Here is a 26,354-nt window from a genome sequence, read left to right on the forward strand (position 1 = left end):
TATGTTTTCCACTCTGCCCCAGGCCTTGCATCTCTGGACCTTGCAATGAAACAGCAGCCATTAACAATCCTGTCACCATGAGGAACAGCTGCAGATATAGATTTAAAATGTATTTAATGTTAAAAAGAGGAAGACAGGAATATTAGCATTCCACCTCTTTGGAGGGAGTCTGAAACCAGGGAAATAGCAGTCCGTGCCTCTAGAAGTCAGGGAGAGCCTTGCTGGTTAGACAAGTTGACTCCGGTGGCACAGGTATCCATAGTTATTGATGGAAATAGATTTTTAGCTCTATAGGAGATACTACAACAGCACACAGTAATGCTAAGTAATGCAAACCAGTGTTATCATTGGCCCTGTGAATCACAACCCACAAGATGGCTGAAAGCAGAGAGCATTTAGTGTCAGTGAATCTGAAAGAAATTGACTAGACATTTGTTAGACCCTGAATGGCAGAGTAATTGTTGTCCTAACTGAATAAATACACGCACAGTAGGTCAGACTGTACCCTAAGCTTTAGCCCTTCTGGTTCAGCGGGACCCACGGGTGTAACTGAGGGCAAAATTTGGTTCATTTTTTGATTAGAGAAGTAGTGTCTGCTGGTCAGAATCTAAAGAGCTCACTGTTTCTCTCTCTCACACATACACACAAGAATATTTGAAAGTGATTTTTTTTTTTAGGGCTTGATCCTGTGAAGCGCTAAGTGACCTTTATTGCTGTTGATTTCATTGGGAGTTAAGGGCTCTCAGCAACTTGCAGTGTCAAGCCCACAGTGAAAATAATTGCCATTAGTGATACATAAACCTCAAAAAATGTGTATATGTATTTCAGATAATTACCAAACCTCTGGAGATCTCGTCACTCCCAGCAGGCTCACATGACCCGACTTTCTAGAGTTGTTAGTTGTCCCTAAATATTTGTGATTATGGTAACATTCTCCCACTGTTAAGGGTGCATTCTGTGTTTTCTCTTTTAGAGCCTGGTGCCTTCACTTTTAGTTCTTGTGAGCTCTTGTGCACAATGCATGCCAGGGAAGATTAAACCACAGAACCTACAAAACCTAATAGTAGATGTGCTTGGGGCTCAGCTGAGAGGCATCTGGGCCCGTACAACAGATCTTGGAAGATAGAGATAATGTGACCTAGATCCCCACATGTGTGTATGTGTGGTGTAGCTAATGTGAGGGATTGACTAAAGGTGGACTTGCACGGAGGCATTAGGAATTGGGAGGAACATGTTGTTCCTTCTTTAAATGAAGAGATCTGAAATCCTTGAAAAAAAAAAGTTTGGGGTTTAGAGAAAGTAATGAAGACCATTCCCCCCTAATTATGGCCCCTTGTAAAGAAATCTGTGGTTGGTGGGGTAGGAGATCTCTGTGAGGTTAAGATCACTGGATTTCCTACAAACTGTGCCTGAAAGGCAATGAGTTAGGGGAACTCCAGAGTGGGAGTGGGCAAAATGTCCAAACCCTTTTGGATCCTTGGGACCACCCCCTCTGCAGAGACATGAGTCATTTATGTTGCTCTACTGGATAACCTCTCCCATGAAATCAATGTATTTGCACTGCTAATGGCTGAGTCCCCTTTTAGACTTCTGTGTTAGGTCCCTCTTGGATTTCTATGTGGGGAATCACAAGTGCAGTGGAGGGCCTATTGGGGGCAATGCCACAGAGCAATACTACTCTACCTTACACACCATCTGAGTTGCAGAAACTCACTGGAGCTCTTCCACGCAGAGTTCCATAGTAGGGTTTTCCTGGAAAACAGCTGGCAAAGAGCGCTGCAGAGGTGGCACCATCTCCTTTTGCATATTAATCCCCCAGGATCAACCCAGGTCAGTTACAAGGCCAAATGTTAATATTTAGCCCTTCCAAGGGTCTCAAAGTGCTTTGCAGACATGTATTAAGCTTTACAAAGCTTTAGACTCTGACCTGGGGAAATATCATTATTCCACTTTCAGACGGGGAAACCGAATAACAGAGTGTGACTAGTCCACAGGCACATTAATAGTCAGTAGCAGAGATGGAAGCAGAGCCCAGAACTCCTGGGTCTAAGTCCTATGCTTAGTCTGCAAGGTGAGTTACTTCCTCCATCTTAATAGTAGACTTACACTAAAGAGATCTAAAGCAAGGCTGATGTGTACATTCTCCAGCTCTCTGGATCCTTTCAGTACAGTTGAATTTTTTACATTGTTCCTTGCATGGAACTTTCATTTTTCTCATGCTGGTATGAAAATATTCAAAAAAAGTGTTTAAACAAACTTTTTAGGGTGTTCTTATAAAATGAGAGCACCACATTGCCTTCCGTGGTGATATAGGGTTTCCCCTAGGGTTAAATAAATAGGGAGTGCTTCTGCAGCTAGTTGAGGCCGGGGCACTGTTTTTTAAAGATTTAGAAGAACAAAATATTCTGTAATTCTAATAAAACAAAATGGGCATTGAGTGTAGCTCACCCACAGCCTGAATTTTGTAGTATCAAAGAACATTGCTGGTCACTCTTTCAGTCTACAAAGTATCAGTTGTCCACTAAAAGCTCAGACTGCAGTCCATCTATTAAGATTGGTAGAAGCTATAAGCTAGGTAATGTATATGTAATATGTAGCTCTTTATCCACTGGAAAAATTCAGAATTGGTCTCCAATTTTTCACAGCTGAAATGACACAGGCCTTTTGCAATTGTATTAAGTTCTGACTCAGACAGCAATTTTCTGCCCATGAATTCTGGCAGTGATTACAATCCTAGTGATACTCCCAGCTGAGAAAAAAATATATATATTAGTGATGGAAAGAATGATAATGAAGACGGTAAAATACAACAGGCTCAACCTGCATTTGATATGGGGGTGAAAGGTGTTCCAAAGAGGATAAAAGAAGCAACCAGTTTGAACATCTTTGTCATTGTCCTCAAGTAACATAATCTTTTAACAAAACAGCAGGTGCTAAAGTGCACATGACTAATGTTTTCACTTGTTCCCTACTGAAGTGTTTTTTGTTTGTTTGGGGCTTTATTGTGCAGGGGCGGGGGGGAGAGTTGGGGATGTGCATGTGTGGATTCTGTTACCTTCCCATTATAGCTACACTTGACATTCATGCTGTGAAGTGGTAGACATTATATAAAGGTGTTAGGCCATCTCTTGGTTCTTTTCATGTTCTAGCCGAATACCTGTGTGAAGCAGAGTTGGTTCTAGCTATGAAATGCAGCTGTACCATACAGTGCTCTTAATACCTGTGTAGGTGCAGATTGGTTATACTGTTCCTGTATTTTAGGACAGGCTTTAGGTGATGTATAATGAATAAACTGATATCATTCCTGGAGCATAGGAAGGTGTGACTGTTTTCCAGGTTTTTATTGATCTACACTTCTGCCATTTGTATTACAAAATTGCATTTTGCTCATGTTTTGGATGGAATTTTGTGAACTTTATCTTGATCTCAATGAAATGATAATTTTTAGCACTAGTGCAACTCTTTGCAGGCCGGTAAGGGTTATCCACATTTTACATATGAGGAAACTGAGGTACAGAATGAAGTGACTGGTTCAAGGCCATACAATATGTTAGTAGCAGAGCAAGACTCCTTGATTCTCTAATCTGTTCTGATTCTCCCAGCCTATGTTGTACATTGAACACTGGGAAAACTATCTTGTAGCTGATCTAGAGTACCCAAAAGGTAAGAGACAATTATTGAGATTTAGTTGACAGTAACTTTCCTCCAAAACCACAAACATCCTGTCAGATAGGCATTGATAGCTACTAAATGGTTACCCATATTTAAGAACAGATATCAGTATAGAACAGAAATACAGCATGAGGCTACTATTGTTTTGGAATGACATAAAATGCTTTTGAAAGTGAGATTGCATACAGAAAGGAAAGAAATGTTCTTGCTCACAAGAGCTAGCTGACAGATTCTAATAGTCTTTCACATGCCGCACACAATAAACATTCAGCTTATCTTTCCAAGAACAATAGAATTTCATGTACTGCTGCATGACATAAGAATTAGTTTTACATATCTCCATATCACTGACTCTCTTGTAAGTTAATCTCATCTCTCATCAATTTTTCACCAGCTTCACTCTGATGTTGATAAAGGAGATGGCTCCATCAAATACATCTTGTCAGGCGAAGGGGCAAGTTCCATTTTCATTATTGATGAGAACACGGGGGATATTCATGCTACAAAAAGGCTGGATCGGGAAGAGCAGGCCTACTACACGCTCCGAGCACAAGCACTAGATAGGCTCACTAATAAACCTGTGGAACCAGAGTCGGAGTTCGTCATTAAGATTCAGGACATCAATGACAATGAACCAAAATTTCTGGATGGCCCTTACACTGCTGGGGTTCCGGAGATGTCTCCCGTGGGTAAGTAGAGAATACATTGTTCATGTCTTGGGAAATCTGTTACTATCTTTCTTAAAACGTCATTATTTTTTACAGTATCACACCAAGCTATTTAATTATCTATGAGCCACCTGCACCAGTTGGATGTTTGCAGGCTTGATGGGAAAATAAGGCTTTACAAAATATTTATTCTTTCAAAAATGTAGAAAAACTAAAATTAGCTATATAGGGATTTAGACAGGCATTTTATGGTGTACTTCTCATTTCAGTGCCCAGACCTTTGTTTTATAGTTCTCATTAAGAACAGAAAGTTTCACACCTACGCTCTGGCACAGAGAGGTGATAATACCTCCTTTTTTATACAAAACTCCATTATGAACAAATTCCTTAAAAAGCCATTTAGTACATAAAGTTTTTAGTATGTGTTGCTTATATGGGTGTACTTGTGGCACCTTAGAGACTAACCAATTTATTTGAGCATGAGCTTTCGTGAGCTACAGCTCACTTCATCGGATGCATACCGTGGAAACTGCATCAGACATTATATACACACAGAGATCATGAAACAATACCTCCTCCCACCCCACTGTCCTGCTGGTAATAGCTTATCTAAAGTGTTCATCAAGTTGGGCCATTTCCAGCACAAATCCAGGTTTTCTCACCCTCCACCCCCCCACACACAAACTCACTCTCCTGCTGGTAATAGCCCATCCAAAGTGACAACTCTCTTCACAATGTGCATGATAATCAAGGTGGGCCATTTCCTGCACAAATCCAGGTTCTCTCACCCCCTCACCCCCCTCCAAAAACCACACACACAAACTCACTCTCCTGCTGGTAATAGCTCATCCAAAGTGACCACTCTCCCTACAATGTGCATGGTAATCAAGGTGGGCCATTTCCAGCACAAATCCAGGCTTTCTCACCCCCCCACCTGCCTTTTCCCGGGGACACACACACACACACACAAACTCACTCTCCTGCTGGCAATAGCTCATCCAAACTGACCATTCTCCAAGTTTAAATCCAAGTTTAACCAGAACGTCTGGGGGGGGGGGGGTAGGAAAAAACAAGGGGAAATAGGCTACCTTGCATAATGACTTAGCCACTCCCAGCCAATAGTATTAATTTAGGCTTAAAGAGAGACTGCGAGTGGCTAAGTCATTATGCAAGGTAGCCTATTTCCCCTTGTTTTTGCCTACCCCCCCCCCCCCCCAGATGTTCTGGTTAAACTTGGATTTAAACTTGGAGAGTGGTCAGTTTGGATGAGCTATTGCCAGCAGGAGAGTGAGTTTGTGTGTGTGTGTGTATGTGTGTCCCCGGGAAAAGGGGGGGGGGGTGAGAAAGCCTGGATTTGTGCTGGAAATGGCCCACCTTGATTACCATGCACATTGTAGGGAGAGTGGTCACTTTGGATGAGCTATTACCAGCAGGAGAGTGAGTTTGTGTGTGTGGTTTTTGGAGGGGGGTGAGGGGGTGAGAGAACCTGGATTTGTGCAGGAAATGGCCCACCTTGATTATCATGCACATTGTGAAGAGAGTTGTCACTTTGGATGGGCTATTACCAGCAGGAGAGTGAGTTTGTGTGTGGGGGGGTGGAGGGTGAGAAAACCTGGATTTGTGCTGGAAATGGCCCAACTTGATGAACACTTTAGATAAGCTATTACCAGCAGGACAGTGGGGTGGGAGGAGGTATTGTTTCATGATCTCTGTGTGTATATAATGTCTGATGCAGTTTCCACGGTATGCATCCGATGAAGTGAGCTGTAGCTCACGAAAGCTCATGCTCAAATAAATTGGTTAGTCTCTAAGGTGCCACAAGTACTCCTTTTCTTTTTGCGAATACAGACTAACACGGCTGTTACTCTGAAACCTGTTATATGGGTGTGTTAGAACTGTATCTCATCTGTAATAGCCAAATTATGCTCTGTGGGAACATGTGCATGGACCCAAGAGCAGAGCTTGGCCCAACTTAAGAGAGTTTTGAAGTTTATTGTAATTAGAGAGTGAAGCCTTGTAAGTAGTTCAAGTATTCTGCTGGAAGATAGCAATGTGAATAAGGCACATCTAAACCCTGTCTACATTCAGATCTATTATTTAGTCATTTTAAAGGACCAGCTCATCAACAGGTGTAAATTGGCAATGCTCTATTGGCTTCAATGGAGCTATGCTGATTTACACCAGCGGAGAATCTATTCCAGAAACTGGCTCACAGTGAGTTTTGTTCCGAGCTAAGGGCTTGTCTATGCATAAACTGGAATCGAAAAAAAAAAAAAACCCGAAATCAGTTGTAATTCAAACCTTTTGTTATTTCAGTGAAACTGTATATGTGGAAACTCTTCTTTCAGATTAAGACTGCCCTATATCAATTTAATTTAAATTGATTTTTTACTGATTTAAGTTATATCAAAATGGGAATTCAATCTGAATGAACAGTGTCCACACACAGACTTGCACTAATGATGTGAATTACAATCATTTTAGTTTTTTTCAGTTTGACTTTTGTATGTTGGCAAGCCCTACGTTACTGTTCCAGAATGAAAGGAGTAGAGAGACCAACAACAACAAAAAATCTCTTGCTTCGGAGTCTATTTAAATCATTAGTCACCATTACAAATAAAGGAGACTCACTTGAAATCGAAAATATTAACAGAGAGAACATAAATAGAACGTTGCTACTGCCATTTGATTTTACTTAGCAGAAGTCATAGATATGATCCCTCAGTTGATATTTTGCATTTATCCAAGGTCATTTCATTCTAGGTCAGTGTCAGAAGAGGCAGAAGCAACATTTAAAGGAAAGATGGGGATCAATATTCTTGTAAAATATTAGGGGGAAGGTTAAGGGGCGAGATACTTCTAAAAACTGTTTCCTACTGCACTCTGGAAAGAGAAGATGATTCAGATAATTCAAGAGACTTTTAAGAACAAATAATCCAAAAGGTTAAGAGCAATATATTCATTACCAAGAAAAGCCAAAATACCAATTTTTAGACTAAGTGGCCTCTCCCAGGGTTAAGCTAGTTTTACTGCAGCATCACTGTTTTCAGTCATCTTTGTACTAAATATATATCGTGTAGTATATACTAAACAATAGGGAATTTATCCAGAGTCAATTTATCCAGAGCGCAGCAAGAAGTAAGGTTTTAAAGCATCTAACTTGTTCATCTTGCACCCTGAAGAACGGTATCTCCATCTTTCCTCCTGGTGTAACTTCTGCCTTTTCCCACATTGATTTATATTGCTAAGTGACCATGGGTAAGTGCCACACTAAAAGTGAGGGCTTTTCCCCCCCAAAATATAGTGGGAAACAATCTTTTGGTTGTGCATTTGAAACTGGATTTTCACCTGACTCTTTTGCCATTTGATAGAAACACACACTGGTGTCATTATATATGGTAGAGAAAACACACACTATTGTTTAATGTGAGCTGCTTTCACATATTTCCTTGCTGCTTCACCAACATAAATGACTGGGTGAAATTCTCCCCTGAGCAGGGCATCAGCACAAAGTATATATACCATTTAACTCCTACTTAACTCCTCAGCATAGATCTTAAGTGGGACTTGAGTGGTGTGGAGGCCTTGTACTGACCTCTGCATGGGATTGAATTGCATCTCCTTTGAGATTTCTAGAATAATACATTTTAAACATCTTCAGAGTTTGCATTGTAGTAATACTGAATACTGCATTAATATTGGATTAAGGATTTAGTAGCATGAAGCCCTTGTGTGGCATTTATCTTATACAGTCACATTGATTCATAGTTTATTCATATTACATAATTTCTAATTAAACATCTACAGCATTCATGAAATATTAAGGGGGAACAAAGTATCTCTCTCCTATTTTGTCTAAAATTATATCCATGACAAGGATTTCTTAATTGAATATGAAACAGAATGAAAAAAAATCACAGGTTTATAAACCAAAATGAACTATAAAAGCATGAGAACTATAACCCCACACTTCCAAATAGGATTATTATGTAAGCATAATGATTCTACATTACATTTTGCAAATATTTTAGGACATTATCTGAGGACTATTGAAGCCAATCAGAGTCTTTCCTTCAGTGGGCTTTGGATTGGACCTTTTATGAAAATATTGGGCAGGGGAATATCTTCATAGACTCAGAGAACTGGAAGGGACCTCGAGAGGTCATCTAGTCCAGTCCCCTGCACTCATAGCAGGACTAAGTATTAACTAGACCATCCCTGAAAGGTGTTTGTCCAACCTGCTCTTAAAAATCCCCATTGATGGAGATTTCACAACCTCCCTAGGCAATTTATTCCAGTTAACCACTCTGATAGTTAGGAAATTTTTCCTAATGTCCAATCTATACCACTAAATTTTGATGGCTTGCAAATTTTTCCAATAATAAAATATGGAAATAAAAAAGCTCCAGAAGTATGGCCTATAGGAATGTCAGAGACAATAAAAAATGTTAAATTATGGATAGAGTTATGAGTGACGATGTATTTTGCTTATTGTAAAAATGTAACAGAATGTTATATTCTAAACAACAAAATAAACCCCTTTGCGAATGGATCTAATGATGTAGGCTGGAATTTCAAAAGGGCTCAGTATGCAAAAGCTTCCACATAGGCATCTAAAAAAGTGGATTTGCAGAACGCTTGAAAATCTGGCCCTACATGCTTCAAAAGTAAGGAGACTGAAAATTAAGATTTTTACGCCTACCTTAATTCTGTCTCTTTACTCTGCCAGTTTTTCACTTACTCACAAGAAATCCTCCCCATTGCCACATAAAAGAAACATATTTGTCCTGTTACATATATGATGTATAATGGTATGGGCTTTCATTATATGATGATTTATTAAATTCATTTTTTTAATCTGTTCCTGTGCCACAGGGGCTTACAATTTAAAAAAACAACAACAGACCTTTATCAAGCATAGCCAGTCACTAAATAGGTTTTTTTTACACAGGTTTTTCCTAATGGGCCATGTCAGCCCTAAAAACAATCTTCTCCCCAATATTCCTTGCACAACCTCATTTAAAACCCCTGCCCCCATACCTCTACTTTTTCTCAAGGTACTTACAATCTTTAAAAACCTACAAACACGCAGTCCCAAATAAGCTCCTCTGCAACAACCAGTTAACCTCAAGCCACCTTTTACCAACATGAATAACCTACGAGAATAGGTTTCAGAGTAACAGCCGTGTTAGTCTGTATTCGCAAAAAGAAAAGGAGGACTTGTGGCACCTTAGAGACTAACCAATTTATTAGAGCATAAGCTTTCGTGAGCTACAGCTCACTTCTTCAGATGCATATCGTGGAAACTGCAGCAGGCTTTATATATACACAGAGAATATGAAACAATACCTATTCCCACCCCACTGTCCTGCTGGTAATAGCTTATCTAAAGTGATTTCCAGCACAAATCCAGGTTTTCTCACCCTCCACCCCCCCACACAAATTCACTCTCCTGCTGGTGATAGCCCATCCAAAGTGATAACTCTTTACACAATGTGCATGACAATTAAGCTGGGCTATTTCCTGCATAAATCCAGGTTCTCACATCCCCCCCACCCCCATACACACACAAACTCACTCTCCTGCTGGTAATAGCTCATCCAAACTGACCACTCTTCAAGTTAAAATCCAAGTTAAACCAGAACATCTGGGGTGGGGGGTAGGAAAAAACAAGAGGAAACAGGCTACCTTGCATAATGACTTAGCCACTCCAAGTCTCTATTTAAGCCTAAATTAATAGTATCCAATTTGCAAATGAATTCCAATTCAGCAGTTTCTCGCTGGAGTCTGGATTTGAAGTTTTTTTGTTTTAAGATAGCGACCTTCATGTCTGTGATCGCGTGACCAGAGAGATTGAAGTGTTCTCCGACTGGTTTATGAATGTTATAATTCTTGACATCTGATTTGTGTCCATTTATTCTTTTACGTAGAGACTGTCCAGTTTGACCAATGTACATGGCAGAGGGGCATTGCTGGCACATGATGGCATATATCACATTGGTGGATGTGCAGGTGAACGAGCCTCTGATAGTGTGGCTGATGTTATTAGGCCCTGTGATGGTGTCCCCTGAATAGATATGTGGGCACAGTTGGCAACGGGCTTTGTTGCAAGGATAAGTTCCTGGGTTAGTGGTTCTGTTGTGTGGTATGTGGTTGTTGGTGAGTATTTGCTTCAGGTTGCGGGGCTGTCTGTAGGCAAGGACTGGCCTGTCTCCCAAGATTTGTGAGAGTGTTGGGTCATCCTTTAGGATAGGTTGTAGATCCTTAATAATGCGTTGGAGGGGTTTTAGTTGGGGGCTGAAGGTGACGGCTAGTGGCGTTCTGTTATTTTCTTTGTTAGGCCTGTCCTGTAGTAGGTAACTTCTGGGAACTCTTCTGGCTCTATCAATCTGTTTCTTTACTTCTGCAGGTAGGTATTGTAGTTGTAAGAAAGCTTGACAGAGATCTTGTAGGTGTTTGTCTCTGTCTGAGGGGTTGGAGCAAATGCGGTTGTATCGCAGAGCTTGGCTGTAGACGATGGATCGTGTGGTGTGGTCAGGGTGAAAGCTGGAGGCATGCAGGTAGGAATAGCGGTCAGTAGGTTTCCGGTATAGGGTGGTGTTTATGTGACCATTGTTTATTAGCACTGTAGTGTCCAGGAAGTGGATCTCTTGTGTGGACTGGACCAGGCTGAGGTTGGTGGTGGGATGGAAATTGTTGAAATCATGGTGGAATTCCTCAAGGGCTTCTTTTCCATGGGTCCAGATGATGAAGATGTCATCAATATAGCGCAAGTAGAGTAGGGGCTTTAGGGGACGAGAGCTGAGGAAGCGTTGTTCTAAATCAGCCATAAAAATGTTGGCATACTGTGGGGCCATGCGGGTACCCATAGCAGTGCCGCTGATCTGAAGGTATACATTGTCCCCAAATGTGAAGTAGTTATGGGTAAGGACAAAGTCACAAAGTTCAGCCACCAGGTTAGCCGTGACATTATCGGGGATAGTGTTCTTGACGGCTTGTAGTCCATCTTTGTGTGGAATGTTGGTGTAGAGGGCTTCTACATCCATAGTGGCCAGGATGGTGTTATCAGGAAGATCACCGATGGATTGTAGTTTCCTCAGGAAGTCAGTGGTGTCTCGAAGGTAGCTGGGAGTGCTGGTAGCGTAGGGCCTGAGGAGGGAGTCTACATAGCCAGACAATCCTGCTGTCAGGGTGCCAATGCCTGAGATGATGGGGCGCCCAGGATTTCCAGGTTTATGGATCTTGGGTAGTAGATAGAATATCCCAGGTCGGGGTTCCAGGGGTGTGTCTGTGCGGATTTGATCTTGTGCTTTTTCAGGAAGTTTCTTGAGCAAATGCTGTAGTTGCTTTTGGTAACTCTCAGTGGGATCAGAGGGTAATGGCTTGTAGAAACTCGTGTTGGAGAGCTGCCGAGCAGCCTCTTGTTCATATTCCGACCTATTCATGACGACAACAGCACCTCCTTTGTCAGCCTTTTTGATTATGATGTCAGAGTTGTTTCTGAGGCTGTGGATGGCATTGCGTTCCGCATGGCTGAGGTTATGGGGCAAGTGATAGGTGACCTTTTGCAGCATGTCCTGAATGGCACCAAATCTGGGCTCTGGTTTATCAAAGTGGGAATGAATTCTAAAGCCAACGGTTACTCACTCCAAATGTCCTGCTGCTATCCCCCAAATTTTTAAATAAGAGAGTAGTTAGGTCACGTGCTTCAGGTTATTATAACTCTCTCTCTCTCTTTATAGTAATATTTGCTCCCTGCATGAAACACCATTTAATAAGCACACTGCCCCATTCTGCATTAGCTGTATTTTCTGTAAGAGTTTAAGGTGTAGCATAATTACAGAGGTCCTACCTGGAAGTGACTAAGACATGGATAATTGTGGCTAGATCCACATCTAAAAGAAAAGGAAGAAACCTCCTTGGCAAGTACAGAGGATAAAATAACTTACACTCTTATTTTTGGCCGATACAAGTATAGGGGAACCACAAGACATTGTGAAGATGTGTATTTTGCTGTGGGTTCCACAGCCCACATATGTAGGTTGATATGGTGCAGATTAATCTTTTGCTTGTATATGTAGCTTGGGATCTCTGACCAATCTTGGGATGGTGAATGAGATTCATTGGGGCTCCCAGTTCATTAGTGGTGACAGAGGGGAATAAGGTGTGGTGTGGTTTGTATGTGCAGTATCAATTGCAAAATGTATCATACCTACCTCATACCTGGAGGCCAGAAAGGGTTTGGGTTTGTGGCTATAAGTAGTAAGTGGGTTCACACTTTACAAGCCAATATGTAGAACTGTCCATGGAATAGTGAGGTTCTGTAGCACATATTTGAATATTATGTGAAGAAAAGTGGTCAGAAGTAACAGGTAGCTTTAAAGTTGGTGTAGGAATCTTAATGTCCAATTTCCTTACTTAAAAGTGTTGGTTTTGAAATGTAACTACTATAGAAGAATCTATTATTTTTTTCTAAGCAATATAGATTATTGTCCTTAAATCTATCTTAAACTTTTGGCAATCATTCTTTTCTTTTCTTTTCTTTTCTTTTCTTTTCTTTTCTTTCGTAAAGTAAAACTTCCAAGTATTTTCATTTCTTTCCACTACTATTTTAAATTATTTTAATGAAGAACTTTTGAAAAAGAATGAAATAAAAATCTTGTTAACTATATATATATATATATATATATATATATATATAATCTTGTTAACTTATATAATAATGATTATATATATATATATATATATATATATATATAAAATGAAACAACAGCTGGGGGTGGTGGTGTATGTTCTACTCCTTGGAAGACCCAGAAGCAAGACTAAAGACTACCAGGGCTTTAGAGTGGTAGCCGTGTTAGTCTGTAGCAAAAACAACAAGGAGTCCTTGTGGCACTTTAGAGACTAACAAATTTATTCGTGGACTAGAACCCACGTCATCAGATGCATGGAGTGGAAAATACAGTAGCAGGTATATATAAACACAGTACATGAAAAGATGGGAGCTGGCTTACCAAGGGGGGGGGGGGGGACAGTGCTAACGAGACAATTCAATTAACAGTAGAATACCAAGGAAGGAAAAATCACTTTTATAGTAGTAATGAGGGTGGCCCATTTCAGACAGTTCACAAGAAGGTATGAGTAACAGTAGGGGGAAATTAGTATGGGTTAATTAGTTTTTGTAATGACCCATCCACTTCCAGCCTTTATTCAGACCTAATTTGATGGTGTCCAGTTTACAAATTAATTCCAGTTCTGCAGTTTCTCTTTGGAGTCTGTTTTTGAAGTTTTTTTGTAAAAATTGCCACTTTTAAGTCTGTTACTGAGTGACCAGGGAGATTGAAGTGTTCTCCTACTGGTTTTTGAATGTTATAATTCCTGATGTCAGATTTGTTATAATTCCCGATGTCTGATTTCTCTATGCAAAAGAATAAATGGACACAAATGCGATTTTTCCTCCCTTGGTATTCTACTGTTAATTGAATTGTCTCGTTAGCACTGACCCCCAACTTGATAAGACAACTCCTATCTTTTCATGTACTCTGTGTGTGTGTGTGTATATATATATATACACACACACACACCTGCTACTGTATTTTCCACTCCATACATCTGATGAAGTGGGTTCTAGCCCACAAAAGCTTATGGCCAAATAAATTTGTTAGTCTCTAAGGTGCCACAAGGAATCCTTGTTATTTTTTTTTACAAGGGCTTTGTATCACTATCCGCATTTTCTGAGAGCTACAAGTACTTACTCTCCAAACCCTTTTTTTTACTTCCCATAGAACACATCCTCCTCCTAGGAGGAATTTTCTATACACAATCTTCACATAGAAAACTTTCTATCTGAGGTGATTTTATGCTGAAAACTTGCTACACAAAGGCTTCTACATGCTAAATATCATATACATAAATAAGTAGGTTGCACACAACATTTCTTTTGTAAAAAGTCCTTTATAGAATATCTGCTCAGAAACACACGTGGTAGAAAGATTTCTATATGAAGGTTTCCTACCTAGAAAGTTTTCTGCAGGAGATATTTGTATGAAGGGACTTATTTTCACTCCAGAGGAGAGCCAGGTGCACCAAAGAATGGTTTCATAATTTAATAAGTCCCTGATTTATTCCTCTCCTGAAGTTTAGAAGCTCAATTGGCTTCATCAATGGAGTTTGAAAGTACACAAGCACAATTAAATTTGAAGAATTTACAAGCTCCCTATGTTGTGGCTGCAGAGCTTGTCATTTCCTTGCAGGCATTTATTTGCAGACCTTGAAAGAACCATGAGCAGTGAACAAAGACCTTACTGTCTGCAGATCTTGTAAGGATCACTGGCAATATTTGCAGACCTTGTAAGCTCCATTGACAATGCTTAGAGACCTTGTAAATTCCAACATAGTAAGCCTGGCATTCACAAGGAGCACAGAATGTTGAATAATGGTTATAATATTCATACACTCCAAAGTTAGGGATTCTGGCAGGGTTACACTAGGCCCCTGTTAGCTTTCATTGTAGAACAAGCTGTAGAACCAGTTTAAAGTACTGAATCAAAGGCCTTAAGTACGCACCAGGTCCCTAAGTTGCTGACAGGAAGGTGACAAAAACGCACCGTTCCCTGTCTAATCTGGCAGTGAAAGACAAATTCTTTCAAAGCTCCCAAAAGCTGACTAGCCTGATGCATGCTCCAAGGCCCAGAAACCCAGTCGTTCTCTAATCCCAAACAGGGGCAGGGTGGGAGTTGTTCATCCCAGATGCAGAATGGCACCTCAGGCAAAGGAAAGGGCTTATTAACCCTCCTCTCAAATGTATGGGAGCCAATGGGCTTCCTCTGAACCCTTTCAGCCAGCCAGCCTCCCCTCCCCAAGCCAACGAGGAGGCTGACAGCCCACAAGGAGGAGAGGACAATGAGGAGAGGCAATCCTTAAAGGGGCCAACGGTTTTCTTTCCCCAGTTGGCCCTAGACATGGGAGGGTGGTGGGGGTGGGGCATGTATAGAGTTGTTGCCATAGCTAATAATGAGTTGGGGTCTCAGCCCATTTCTGGGTGGACAAGTGTTTACATAGCAAATTACCATCACAGTGGGCCCGAATGCATTCCCTTATTGGTGATCTGATCACTGAGGGCAAATATTAAGTGGTCATAGGGAATGAATGTCCCTCTGATACCTAAATGTGGTCCCTCCAGTTCAGTGCTGAGCTACATTGATGGGGCAATGTGGGGTGGTTCTCACTGCCATTTACCATTGTGTACCTATCTTGTGGACTACTAAACCACTTACGTAACAACAGCCAAGCCAGCTCTTTCATCAGAATGGAAAATAACCATAAAGGCAAAATATTAAAATATTCAGTAAGATCATGTACTTATTATATATTTGATGAGGCAGTTTTAAAGGGCAGCAATGAATCTGTAGTGACGTTACAAACGTGTATCATAGCAGCCTCTAGTAGTCATTTAGAAAGGTTGAGCTGACATTCTGAGTAGGATCAGTGTGGAAATGTAGTGTGGGCAAGTCACAATGTTATGTGGAACCAGAGGGATGAAAAAACTATAACATTTTTTGTAAGTCTAGTTTGTTGCATTTATGTAATTCAGAACTGTGGGACATTTAACTAAAGTAGTGTCTTAAACCTTTTACAGGAACTTCTGTGGTTCAGGTAACAGCTACTGATGCAGATGACCCTACTTATGGGAATAGTGCCAGAGTCGTTTACAGTATTCTGCAAGGACAACCTTACTTTTCTGTGGAGCCAAAGACAGGTAACTTTCTCAGGTTCCCCCACAGATAAGTCCACAGTAATGCTGAGGTATAGTTTTAGTTTAGTTGAGTTTATAGTTTAAGTCCACATTTGTTTGAAACTCAGACGGGATACTTGCTAGTGAAGTGTGTTGTTATAAAAATGAATTGTGGTTTTAGCACTCTTATTTCCATATGTCAATAACATGTTCAGTTTGTAAATTAACAGTACATATTTGAAACATATAACCATTTGAAAATATTTATATCTGTCCTGTCCCTCGCTGTGATCTCACCAGCTTCATTGTCCATTGCCCCTACATACACCAGCCCTCTTCAGGCTTCCTGAGATTCCTCTTCTGTATGACCACTTTTCTCAGCTTCTCTTTGTTGCCAAATACTTCACTGTGGGGCTCAACTAGTCTCCATATCTGGATGAGGCCTGGCCTAGATTGCTCCTTTGAAACCTTGAACATTTCTGGATTGTCTGTAGATGTTCTCAGGTGAGCATAATTCTCTGGGCGTGCCTGTTTAAGAAGTCCCAATGGCATACAAGTAGCCAGCTCAGGACCGATACACAGCCATAAACCAGCTAGGCTCCAGGATTAAACCTTGCTCAAGGTATGGGAGTTTAGGCTGCTGTGTGGGTAGGGTGGTGGATTTGCAAGGAAAATATTTAAAAAATTCAGACATTTCTTAATGAAAAGATCAAAATTTCAACATCACCTGAAGCCTATTCCCACTTCCCACCATATCAGTACATGCCCGTAGGAACACAATGAGATTGAGCATCAGAGAAAGTAATTTCCGGCCCAAATTTTCAAGGTGTTCGTCACACACCACAAATTGATGTAATTTATTTTACTTAAAAGTGGACTGTAACAAACACTATGGTTTACACTGTGCGCATGCAAGCATTTTGTGCAGAAGAATCCATTATTCTATTCCATTCTGCTTTGATCCACATATTGTACTCATCACTGTAATATTGGTAAACATTTGCCATTAGTTGCTGCATAACTGCTGCAGTTATTGTTATCATTATTATTTTCATTTAAGCATTCATGATATGCTGTACAAGGCATACAAATCAAGACTTGCCTCCCTGCCTGATTTGATTTTGTACTCCTCTCGTTTCTGCGTTTTTATTCCCTTCTCCCATTTTGTAAATGCATGCCCTTTTTGGGTGTCTTCTGACTCCAGATTTCCTCCTCAGAAAGTGAAAATGAAAATTCGGTGAGAAATTTCAAATGATTCTTTTTATATTTTATTGACAAATTTTCATGGAAAATGTTTTGGTTTTTTTTTTTTGGCCCGGGGCTAAAAACAAGGCATTGTGCTTTTGAATGCCAATAATTACCTGGCACATTTTTGCCAGCCACCACCAAAAATATTTTTTTTTTTAAAACAATTTTCTGTATGTTCCACAGAAATTTATGAACTTTTACAGCCAAATCATTGTGCACATGTCCTTACAGTCTCCATGAAGTCTGTGAACATTATCCATTCTATTGTATCGGCTCTTATGAAGACAAAATTAGTAACTTTTGCCCTTTCTCTTTAAGTGTGTATCTGGTCCCTATCAATGTAGCATCTGAGTACTCAACAGTCATTAGTGAATTTACCCTCACAATGTCCCTGCGAAATAAGGAATTCTCTTATTATCCCTGTTTTACAGTTAGCACAAACTGAGGCACAAAAAAATAAAATGATTTACCCAAGACAACTTAAGAAGTCAGTGGCAGTGCTGGGAATGTAACTTTTCTGAGTCCCAGTGCAGAGCATTAACCACATGGCGAGCCTCTTTCCAACACTTTAACAATGCCTGAATTTATGGAAATGAGCTATATTCTGGTATAACTGCATTCGCATTAGGGGTTTTGTGCCATGGCAGCTATACCTGTTTCTAAATCGATATATTGGTATCCAAAATTTGTATAGCCCAGCCTCTTAGACAGTGGCATGGTAACTTCTGCTCAATCAAAATCTTTGAAGAATGCTACTGAAGTGTTTTGTTATGTTTTTATTAGTTGTGATGCCACAGTCCTCTATGTACATGACAATTATCTCCCAGAAATGATGACTAGCATTGGAAGAGTTATGACAGTAGCTATAAATGACCAAAAGCAAGCAAATCAGAACATTTAGAAACAGTTAAAAATGAATATGTTGTGAAATTAAGTATTCATTTTTTCCACAAATTTGTTGTACCATGAAATCTATTTGTAAAGCAAATATTTTTGCACAGAAAAGTTTAATGCGGAGCCCTGCGTTCAAAAGAAGTGAAGATAAATAGAACTGTAACTAAACATTTGACAAATCTCCAATGAAGTGATATGGGCCCCAGTGTGCCTCTCCTTTATTTTGGTTGTTTGTTTCTTTTGTTGGTGATACTAAGCATTGGTAGAGTAAATGCCTGCCTCTCTGGAAATCAGAGTTAGCAGCTGTACAATGTACGAAACATGAAATATTCATAAAGTCATTGTGGTTTGAGAAGGAATATTTATTTATCTGGTACATATCGACAGAGCAGAATGGGTAACGCACTGGATTTTTTGCTTCTTTTTTTTTAATTTCAAATCATAATTACAAATTGTATGTAAATGACTAAGTGAATATAACAATAATATTATTTCATATATTAGAGTATTTCAGTTAATACATCAAAGCCTAAATGGGGTGCTTTAGAAGTTGCAACTGTTTAAATAAATAGCAGCCAATACAAAATAGCTTCATTTGACGGTGTTAGAAGGATATGAGATAAATAATACTCAGAATCCGTTTGGTCAATGACGATTTCAAGACCTTTGTTAAATTGTTCACTCAGCGTGGAATCTTGAAAAACAATACAAATACATGTTTCTCCGTATCACCCCAATTGTGGGGAAACGAAGCTGTATGAGAGATCGGATGGCTGAGGACCCACAAGATGTGCAAGTGCCAGCAACTCCATGAAATCCACCCGGGACTTTTATATTGCTATTGATTTCTCATAGAGGGCTCTCGTCGTACAGTGACGTGTGGCAGTGTAAAACCATACGGCACAGAAAGCCTCTAGCCTATGCTACCATCGGTTGCAAATTGTTGCCTTCTGACAGCAGTGATTGGTGGAAACTTTGAAAGGAGTCTGTGGGTTCTGTTCAGTTCAGTTCCCAGTGAAAAAGTACCATGACAAAATTTATACTAATTACCCCCCTTCTTGGCACTCTCAGCAGAGATGCAAGGGATTGAATGGACATGGAAACTGACCCAGAGGTAGTTATTTCAGACCGAGCTTCAAACAATCCGCAGGAGCTTACACTACGTGGCTGATGCCTATGTAAAAGCTTTCTATGAGTAAACTACTTTTCTTGATCACTGATTTCACAATAGGAAAGACCCATCTATAGCTGTTGATGCTGTCCCATATTGACATAACAAGTACCTTCACCATTGTACCTGACAATATATTATAGATATGGAGAAACTAGTCCAAATCATCCTTTTATCTCATTACAACACTATTCTTTTAAGGCAAACATAATGTTTATGTCAATATATTTACCAATAATAAATGCAACCAATGATGTGTATTTTGTTGGTCTCCAGGTATTATCAAGACTGCCCTACCGAACATGGATAGGGAGGCCAAAGACCAGTATTTACTTGTTATTCAAGCAAAGGATATGGTTGGACAAAATGGTGGACTGTCTGGGACCACATCTGTAACTGTCACCTTGACCGATGTCAATGATAATCCACCACGGTTTCCACGGAGTAAGTTACTTTATGACAGTTGCTACCTTTTCTAAATGTTCTGCATGTTGTACATTACATGCCGTCTGTAAAATGGACCTTATCATACTTATCTCCTCTTTAAAGTGCTTTGAGATCTCTGGATAAAAATTGTTATATCACAGCTAGGTTATATTTTTAGTAGTATTAGTATTATTACATTGGAAAAATCTATCTTGTTTACCAGTCCACACATAAATATTTTTCAGATCAGTTTAAACACAGTGATGCACACTATGTACATGTATTAATATCTTTTGTTCTTTCACTGTCAAAGGAAAGATAAAAGATTTATAGTGCAGCATTTACTTCTGGGATTTCAAGATGCATATTTTTTTCTTTCTTGCATAAACTTCACATTCCTTTGGAAATACAGCAAGATTTTTCTTGTGCAGACACTCCGTGTTTCATAAGAAATCAATCTTGGAAGAAACAAAACCATCTGCCCTCAATTTACTTGTGTTGACCAAAATGGCTCTTGACTTAAGCAAGAAGAGGAAAGAAACAAGTATATTACCAAATTTGAGGCACCCTGTTTATAAATTACATTTTATCTCATCCCTTTTCTTTCTTCCAATGGTCTTCCTTGTAAAGTCATTGCTACGGGAAATTAGAATAATGTGCAGAATGTATTCATGCCCAATCTGGCCTCTTCTCAAGTGTATATGAAAAACAAATATGTCCAAAGAGAAGGAGAATTAGATTTACTGCCTCCAATTGCTTGTGGTATTAATAGAACAACAGTGAATCTATTTCTGGAGGTGAGAATGGTATTGGCTGCACACTACACTCCAAAATCTTTTCTAGCTGCATTGTATATCACTTTCTACTTGTACTACAAGGTTGAAATTTTCAAGGGAGAGGGAGATGCACTTATTAAAGGGTCAGAAACTGAGTATATCTCAAGATCCAGTCATGTCAAGTATGGGCAGGGCTTCCTTGAGATTTACAGTTATAAAAATTAGGACTAATACTCATTCTATTGGCTTTTATTTTATTCCTCTCATATTATAGGAAATATACCAAAAAAATCTTGTTCTCTTGAACCTTTTTAGTAACAGTTCATCTCATTACTTCACTCTTTAAATTTAGAGAGATGCTGTCTAAACAATCCCACAAACCTGGTGGGAGAGAGTGGAGGATGGAGAAATGATACCCACTGTCTTTCACCTCAAAGAACAATTGTTCTATTTTTCAACTAAGACGTTTATGTGGTACCTTCAACAGAGTTGTAAAGTTAATATAAGTCATGACCCCGGGTTCAATGATTGTTTTAAATTTTACAGGATCATATCAGTATAATGTCCCAGAGTCCTTGCCTGTGGCTTCAGTGGTGGCCAAAATAAAAGCTGCAGATGCTGATGTAGGCCCTAATGCTGAAATGGAATATAAGATTGTGGATGGTGATGGCCTTGGAGTTTTCAAAATTTCTGTTGACAAAGATACACAGGAGGGAATCATTACTATTCAGAAGGTAAAATTCACTTTTTTTTTTTTATTTGTGGTTGAGCAAGACCAATGTAGTAGGTATAAGGATGAGACTGTATGGTTAAGATGGGGAGGATCCTCACCTGCTTTTACTGGGTCATGTTAGCAGATCTCATTTTGATTTCAGTTTTTCTAAAAAAATGCCTGAATATCATTTGTACTGAGCCCAGTGATCTTTGGTGGGTTTTTTTAAAGCCCCAGCACCTATAGAATTATCTGAGAATTTCAGCTTTCATTTATTAACTGGTAGATTTCTAGCTCTCAAGATTGCAGAGAAAAGGTTGCCTGAGGGCACCCTTAAGACTCAATAGCCAGAAGGCAAATAAAACGGATCCCAAGTTTATTATTTTTTAAAATCTCATGATTTTTCAGCCATTCTCATAATTTTTCGGGGCCTGAATTCACAATTAGAGCTGTGTAGGATCCAGAATTTCCATTCTGTGGGAAATTCCAGTTTGTTTATATGCTGAAGAGGTGATTTCTTCATGATACAATTGCAATGTACTGCCTGATCCTGTGAAGGTACTGGCTACCTCCTGAGAGCTGCTGAACCCCCCTGAAGTCAGAGCAATGTGAGGATATTCAGCTTCCCCCAAAAAATCAGTTCCTAATACTGCAACGTGATTTTCAAATATCCTCTTTCAAGGCAGAAGCGATCAAGCATACTTCTTGCATACTGTGCTGATTTCTACTTAACACATATTTGAAATATAGCTAGTGAAAAGTTAGCCTTTTCTTTGTTCAGCAGCCAAATTCAATGTGGCTTCTTCAGCTTGCTCATTTAATGTCTCCAAGTACAGCTCTGGAAGATTTATGCCTGTCCTAGAGGGAGAACATTTGTCAGTGTCACACTGAACAATATTGAATCAGTCTGGGGTCTCTGATGATCCAAGTCAGAAGCTGATGCATATGTTTTAATTTTGCTATGAGCCTGTAGGCATGAAACTTGGACTCAGAGAATCTTGATTTCAGTGTTGTACAGAGTGGGTAAATAACTGCCATTTATTATTAATTATTATTATTATCTCTGTTGTCATTGTTATATTTATTGTTGGGTTTTGACCTGTCCTTTTCAGTGCTGAAAATTTGGTCTGAAAGGTGCTTCATGAAATGCCTGGTGAACCACATTAAAAAGGTTACCAAATTTTGACTCACTCTACTACTCCATTCCGTTAACCGTTTTGAAACCTTTGTTGGGTCAAAAAATAGTGCCTCAGAAATACGGTAATCTTTTATCCATTTTCCAGCATCCCATCCATTTTCCTCCTTTTAGCAGCCTGGCATCATCCGGACTCTAAAATCTACCTCTTGGACTCTAAAATCTACCCTTGCAGCATAGGGCAAGCTCAAGACCCTCCACAGTACATAAGCTCCACACTGGAGTTGCACGAGGGAACTCAGTGTGGGGTGGGTATGTAGGGATGCCTGTGCACAGTCGAAAGAGCCTCCTTGTTATGCTTGCATATCTCATTGCAAACAACATTGAGTGAGGGGGACGGGGATTGGCAGTGGAAGACTCCAGGACTGATTCCAGGCTTGGGGCAAGGATTTCATTTCCCAATTCCCCTTTCTCTGCAGTCCACTTACACAGAATTCAATTATGGGTACTGTATGCAGGTGGAATGGATTTCAACTATAATGTTGAACATGCTAGCTGACAACTGAATCAGCCAGACGGTGTCACTGCATGGTAACATGACTGAGCTCTGCATAAAAGTGTAAGGGAATGAGTGTAAGTCTGTAACTTGGAACTTACCTAACAGCAATGCTGTGCTACCAACTGCAGGAAGTATTCTACACAAGGGTCTGTAATTCATTGCCTTCTTCCCAAAAATCAGAGTAGAAATTAAGGAACAAAATTTCAAAGAAGCCTCAACCCAGCCTCAAATTTGTTTGCCCATAATTTAATGCATAATGTGTTTGTGTGTGCAGATGTCATTTGTGCACATACATCAAGCAATTAGATGTCATGGGAAACACTTCTGAATAGGGAGGCTTGTGTTCAATGTACAAAAATGCATGTGTAACTGTGCACCTTGGCTTTTGCACATAGTTACTATAGTCATTTGTGCAAACCAGGCAAATGGGCATGCAAAGGACCACTTGCTGTCAGAATAAATACAGAAACACACTTGGTTCTCTGTTTAATATTTGACTTCCTGCTACTTGATTTTCACATAGAAATTATGATTTTACTTTCTGGCTTTAGTAGGGCACAAATTTAGAGATAATTAAAATTTTGGTCTCATTGCTAAAGGTCTAGGTTTTGCTTAATCATACACAGACCTTATAGAATCATTAGTTAAAACAAATGAAGATGAGATTTCCTAAAAATAGGATATCAATGTTATAGAAAGAAATGAGATTTAGGGATATTAGCAAATAAAGCAGAACTTGTGTACATTCAGACTGAGTGGGAAAATGAAAGAAACTACCCAAGTCAGCAAAAGATGTAAGTAGTGTGTAATAAAATAATCTATTAAGGAAAGAGCTGGATGGATGTTTGGAAAGGGCCAGACACTGGGATGCTGATATTAAGACTCAGAAGCTAATTTATAGTTGTGTATTCAGTGAGATTATTTGTTTCTAATAGATCTTGCCCATTTAATATGGGTATTGTCTTTGCTGAGGTTGAGATTGAAGTATGAGTTTTGAGAGGGTGTTAGAAAGTTGTTTTCCTCCCATGCACATTTCAACACATCTCTTCTCTGCATCTTAGGGGCACACGTTCCAAAACAAGGAGTTGTAGCCTTTGTAGCTGTAATCTAAACTTCATGGGGTATATTCTGCCCTCACTTACACCTTTTCATTCCTACTCAATTCAGTGGAGTTGCACAGGTATAAGTGGGGGCTCCATGTAGGCTGATTTTAGACGAAATCTTTTAATGGTGGGAGATGCATTGGGGAGAAAAGTGGATCTTCTGTTCTCATGGTTCATGCTGCCATGACAGGACCTGGGAGGACATGGTGTTGAGAATGCTTTACTGCTGCTGCCTAGTGCCTGAGACAGTGCACAGTAACTGACTGGACTCCTAGTCACATTTCATAGCTGTTAGTTGAGGCCCCATTTGAAGCAATATTTGTTGTGACAGTAGCTTTGCCCTCTACTTACATTCCCCTGAGCATTAGGGGGAACTGGGCAAAGGGAAGAGAGGCTCCCTACATCTTCTTCCCACTCTTCCCTTGCAAGACAATAAAGAGCAGGATTTGGCCAGTGATATATTAGGCACCATTGCTATGCATGCAGGACAATGTAGAAGTCTTTCATATAGACCAGTAGAGACTCTGGGGCTCTTCTTTCCCAGAAAGTTTTGGAAGGACACCCTTCCCTACCCCCTCAGTTAATGGAAGAGCTGGGAACAAGATCCATCTTTTGATTGTGTGCATGTGCGTGTGATGCCTTACCCGACTCCATGCCAGGCAAACTAGGATTGGACACCACGACTGGATGAACAGGAGAAGCATTCAATATTTAAATTTGTTTCAAGCTCATGCCACATAAATTAATTGTTTTTATTTTCTTTTGATTTTGGAGATCGTTCCTTGGGATAAGAGCCATGTCTTCCACAAAGCAGAGCAGTCTGTTGGGGATTAAATAATAATAGTGGATGAAATCTTGGAACATTGAAATCAATGGGAGTTTTTCTATTCACCAAGTTTAATCTAGTAAATAATAATAATTATAGAAATGAGCCATTTACGTTGCTATTGGCATTTTAAAAAACCCAACCAACCAGCAAATTAAGTCCCTTCTATATCACATGAGACATATTATGCATTTGAATTACTAATCTGCTCCTTACCTAACAATGCATGCACTGTGTGTATGCGGAAACATTTTATCCTGCTTATATATAGAAACACACATACCAATAAACTGATACATTGTTCCTAGCATGTCAGTTTTCATTTACTGCCTGAAATCAGGATTGAAAAATTTACCAGATATGTGTGAGTCAGAAGACAAAACCTACTGGTCAGAAGCAAGTACAAATAATGAGTGAATGAGGACTCACTACCAACATCCCAGAGGCAATGGCCTCATGCAAAACCCAGCCCATACCTATCCCCAGCCACTGGAAGAATGGAAAGTGTTGGGACTAGTAGCAGGGTGCTGTCCTTGCAACCTGCTTAGAGTGTACATCTTTCATAGCAACTCCTGACTAGTAGTTACCTAATCAGTTTGGAGCCCCTTCCTCTCTCCGCTATGATTCCCCCTCTCCCTCACCAAACCAAACCAAACAATTCTTCTGGCTGCTGAAAGGGAGAAAAAGGTATGCTAGTTTTATTTTCTCTCCTAGCACAAAACTGCCTTCCTGACCTTTGTAAGGGCATATTTGCATGACTAACTCTTCACTACTCCCCTGGCTGCTGCAAATGGAAGGAGCGGTTTTTTGCTTCTCTATGTGTCCTCTAGCCTCAGGGTCTGTTTTTGTTACCCTTAGTGAATAGCTAAGTAAAATCAATGAGAGTTAGGCAATTCACCTACTTAGGTGTTTTGTAAACCCTGATAGGCACCTATATGCATCATTAGGGACCTAAATTTCTTTAAACATCTGGCCCTACATCATTTTTGAAAATGGAATGTAAGTACCTAACTCCCTTAGGTGCTTTTGAAATGTTTATCCTTGGTCTCTATGTGCTTCAGTTCTCCATCTCTGAAATGGGGATGATAGCTTTTCCTTTCCTCACAGGGCTGTTGCGAGGGTACATATTTTAAAGATGGTTTTGCAGAAGCAGCCGTGTTAGTCTGTATCCGCAAAAAGAAAAAGAGTACTTGTGGCAGACTAACAAATTCATTTGAGCATAAGCTTTATGTTTTTTGTTAGTCTCTAAGGTGCCACAAATACTCTTTTTCATTTTAAAGATGGTGAGGTATGAGGGGCATTATCAGAACTATGATTGATAGGAAACCTTTTTAAAGTTTAAAATCTATAGATGTGTATGGCACGGAGTCACCACTCACAAGAAAAAGTGCCAGCTGTACTTACCAGTCGTGCATGAAGTTTTAAAACTT

General features: G+C 39.8%; 1 protein-coding gene across 3 annotated transcripts in view; it reads left to right on the top strand.

Moving 5' to 3' along the window:
* CDH7 (cadherin 7) overlaps positions 1–26,354 on the top strand; it is a 107,957-nt gene that overhangs the window by 45,534 nt on the left and 36,069 nt on the right. For all 3 annotated transcript variants that reach the window (XR_012157269.1, XM_073331690.1, XM_073331691.1), the window contains exons 3-6: positions 4,067–4,361; positions 15,979–16,098; positions 19,664–19,831; positions 21,136–21,323. Coding sequence is in view for 2 of the 3 variants with exons in the window: in XM_073331690.1 (XP_073187791.1) it covers positions 4,067–4,361; positions 15,979–16,098; positions 19,664–19,831; positions 21,136–21,323 (771 nt within the window). In the remaining variant the exon portion in view is untranslated. The remainder of the gene's footprint in view (positions 1–4,066; positions 4,362–15,978; positions 16,099–19,663; positions 19,832–21,135; positions 21,324–26,354) is intronic.

Source organism: Lepidochelys kempii, chromosome 2, assembly GCF_965140265.1.
Source record: "Lepidochelys kempii isolate rLepKem1 chromosome 2, rLepKem1.hap2, whole genome shotgun sequence".
Lineage (NCBI taxonomy): Eukaryota > Metazoa > Chordata > Testudines > Cheloniidae > Lepidochelys > Lepidochelys kempii.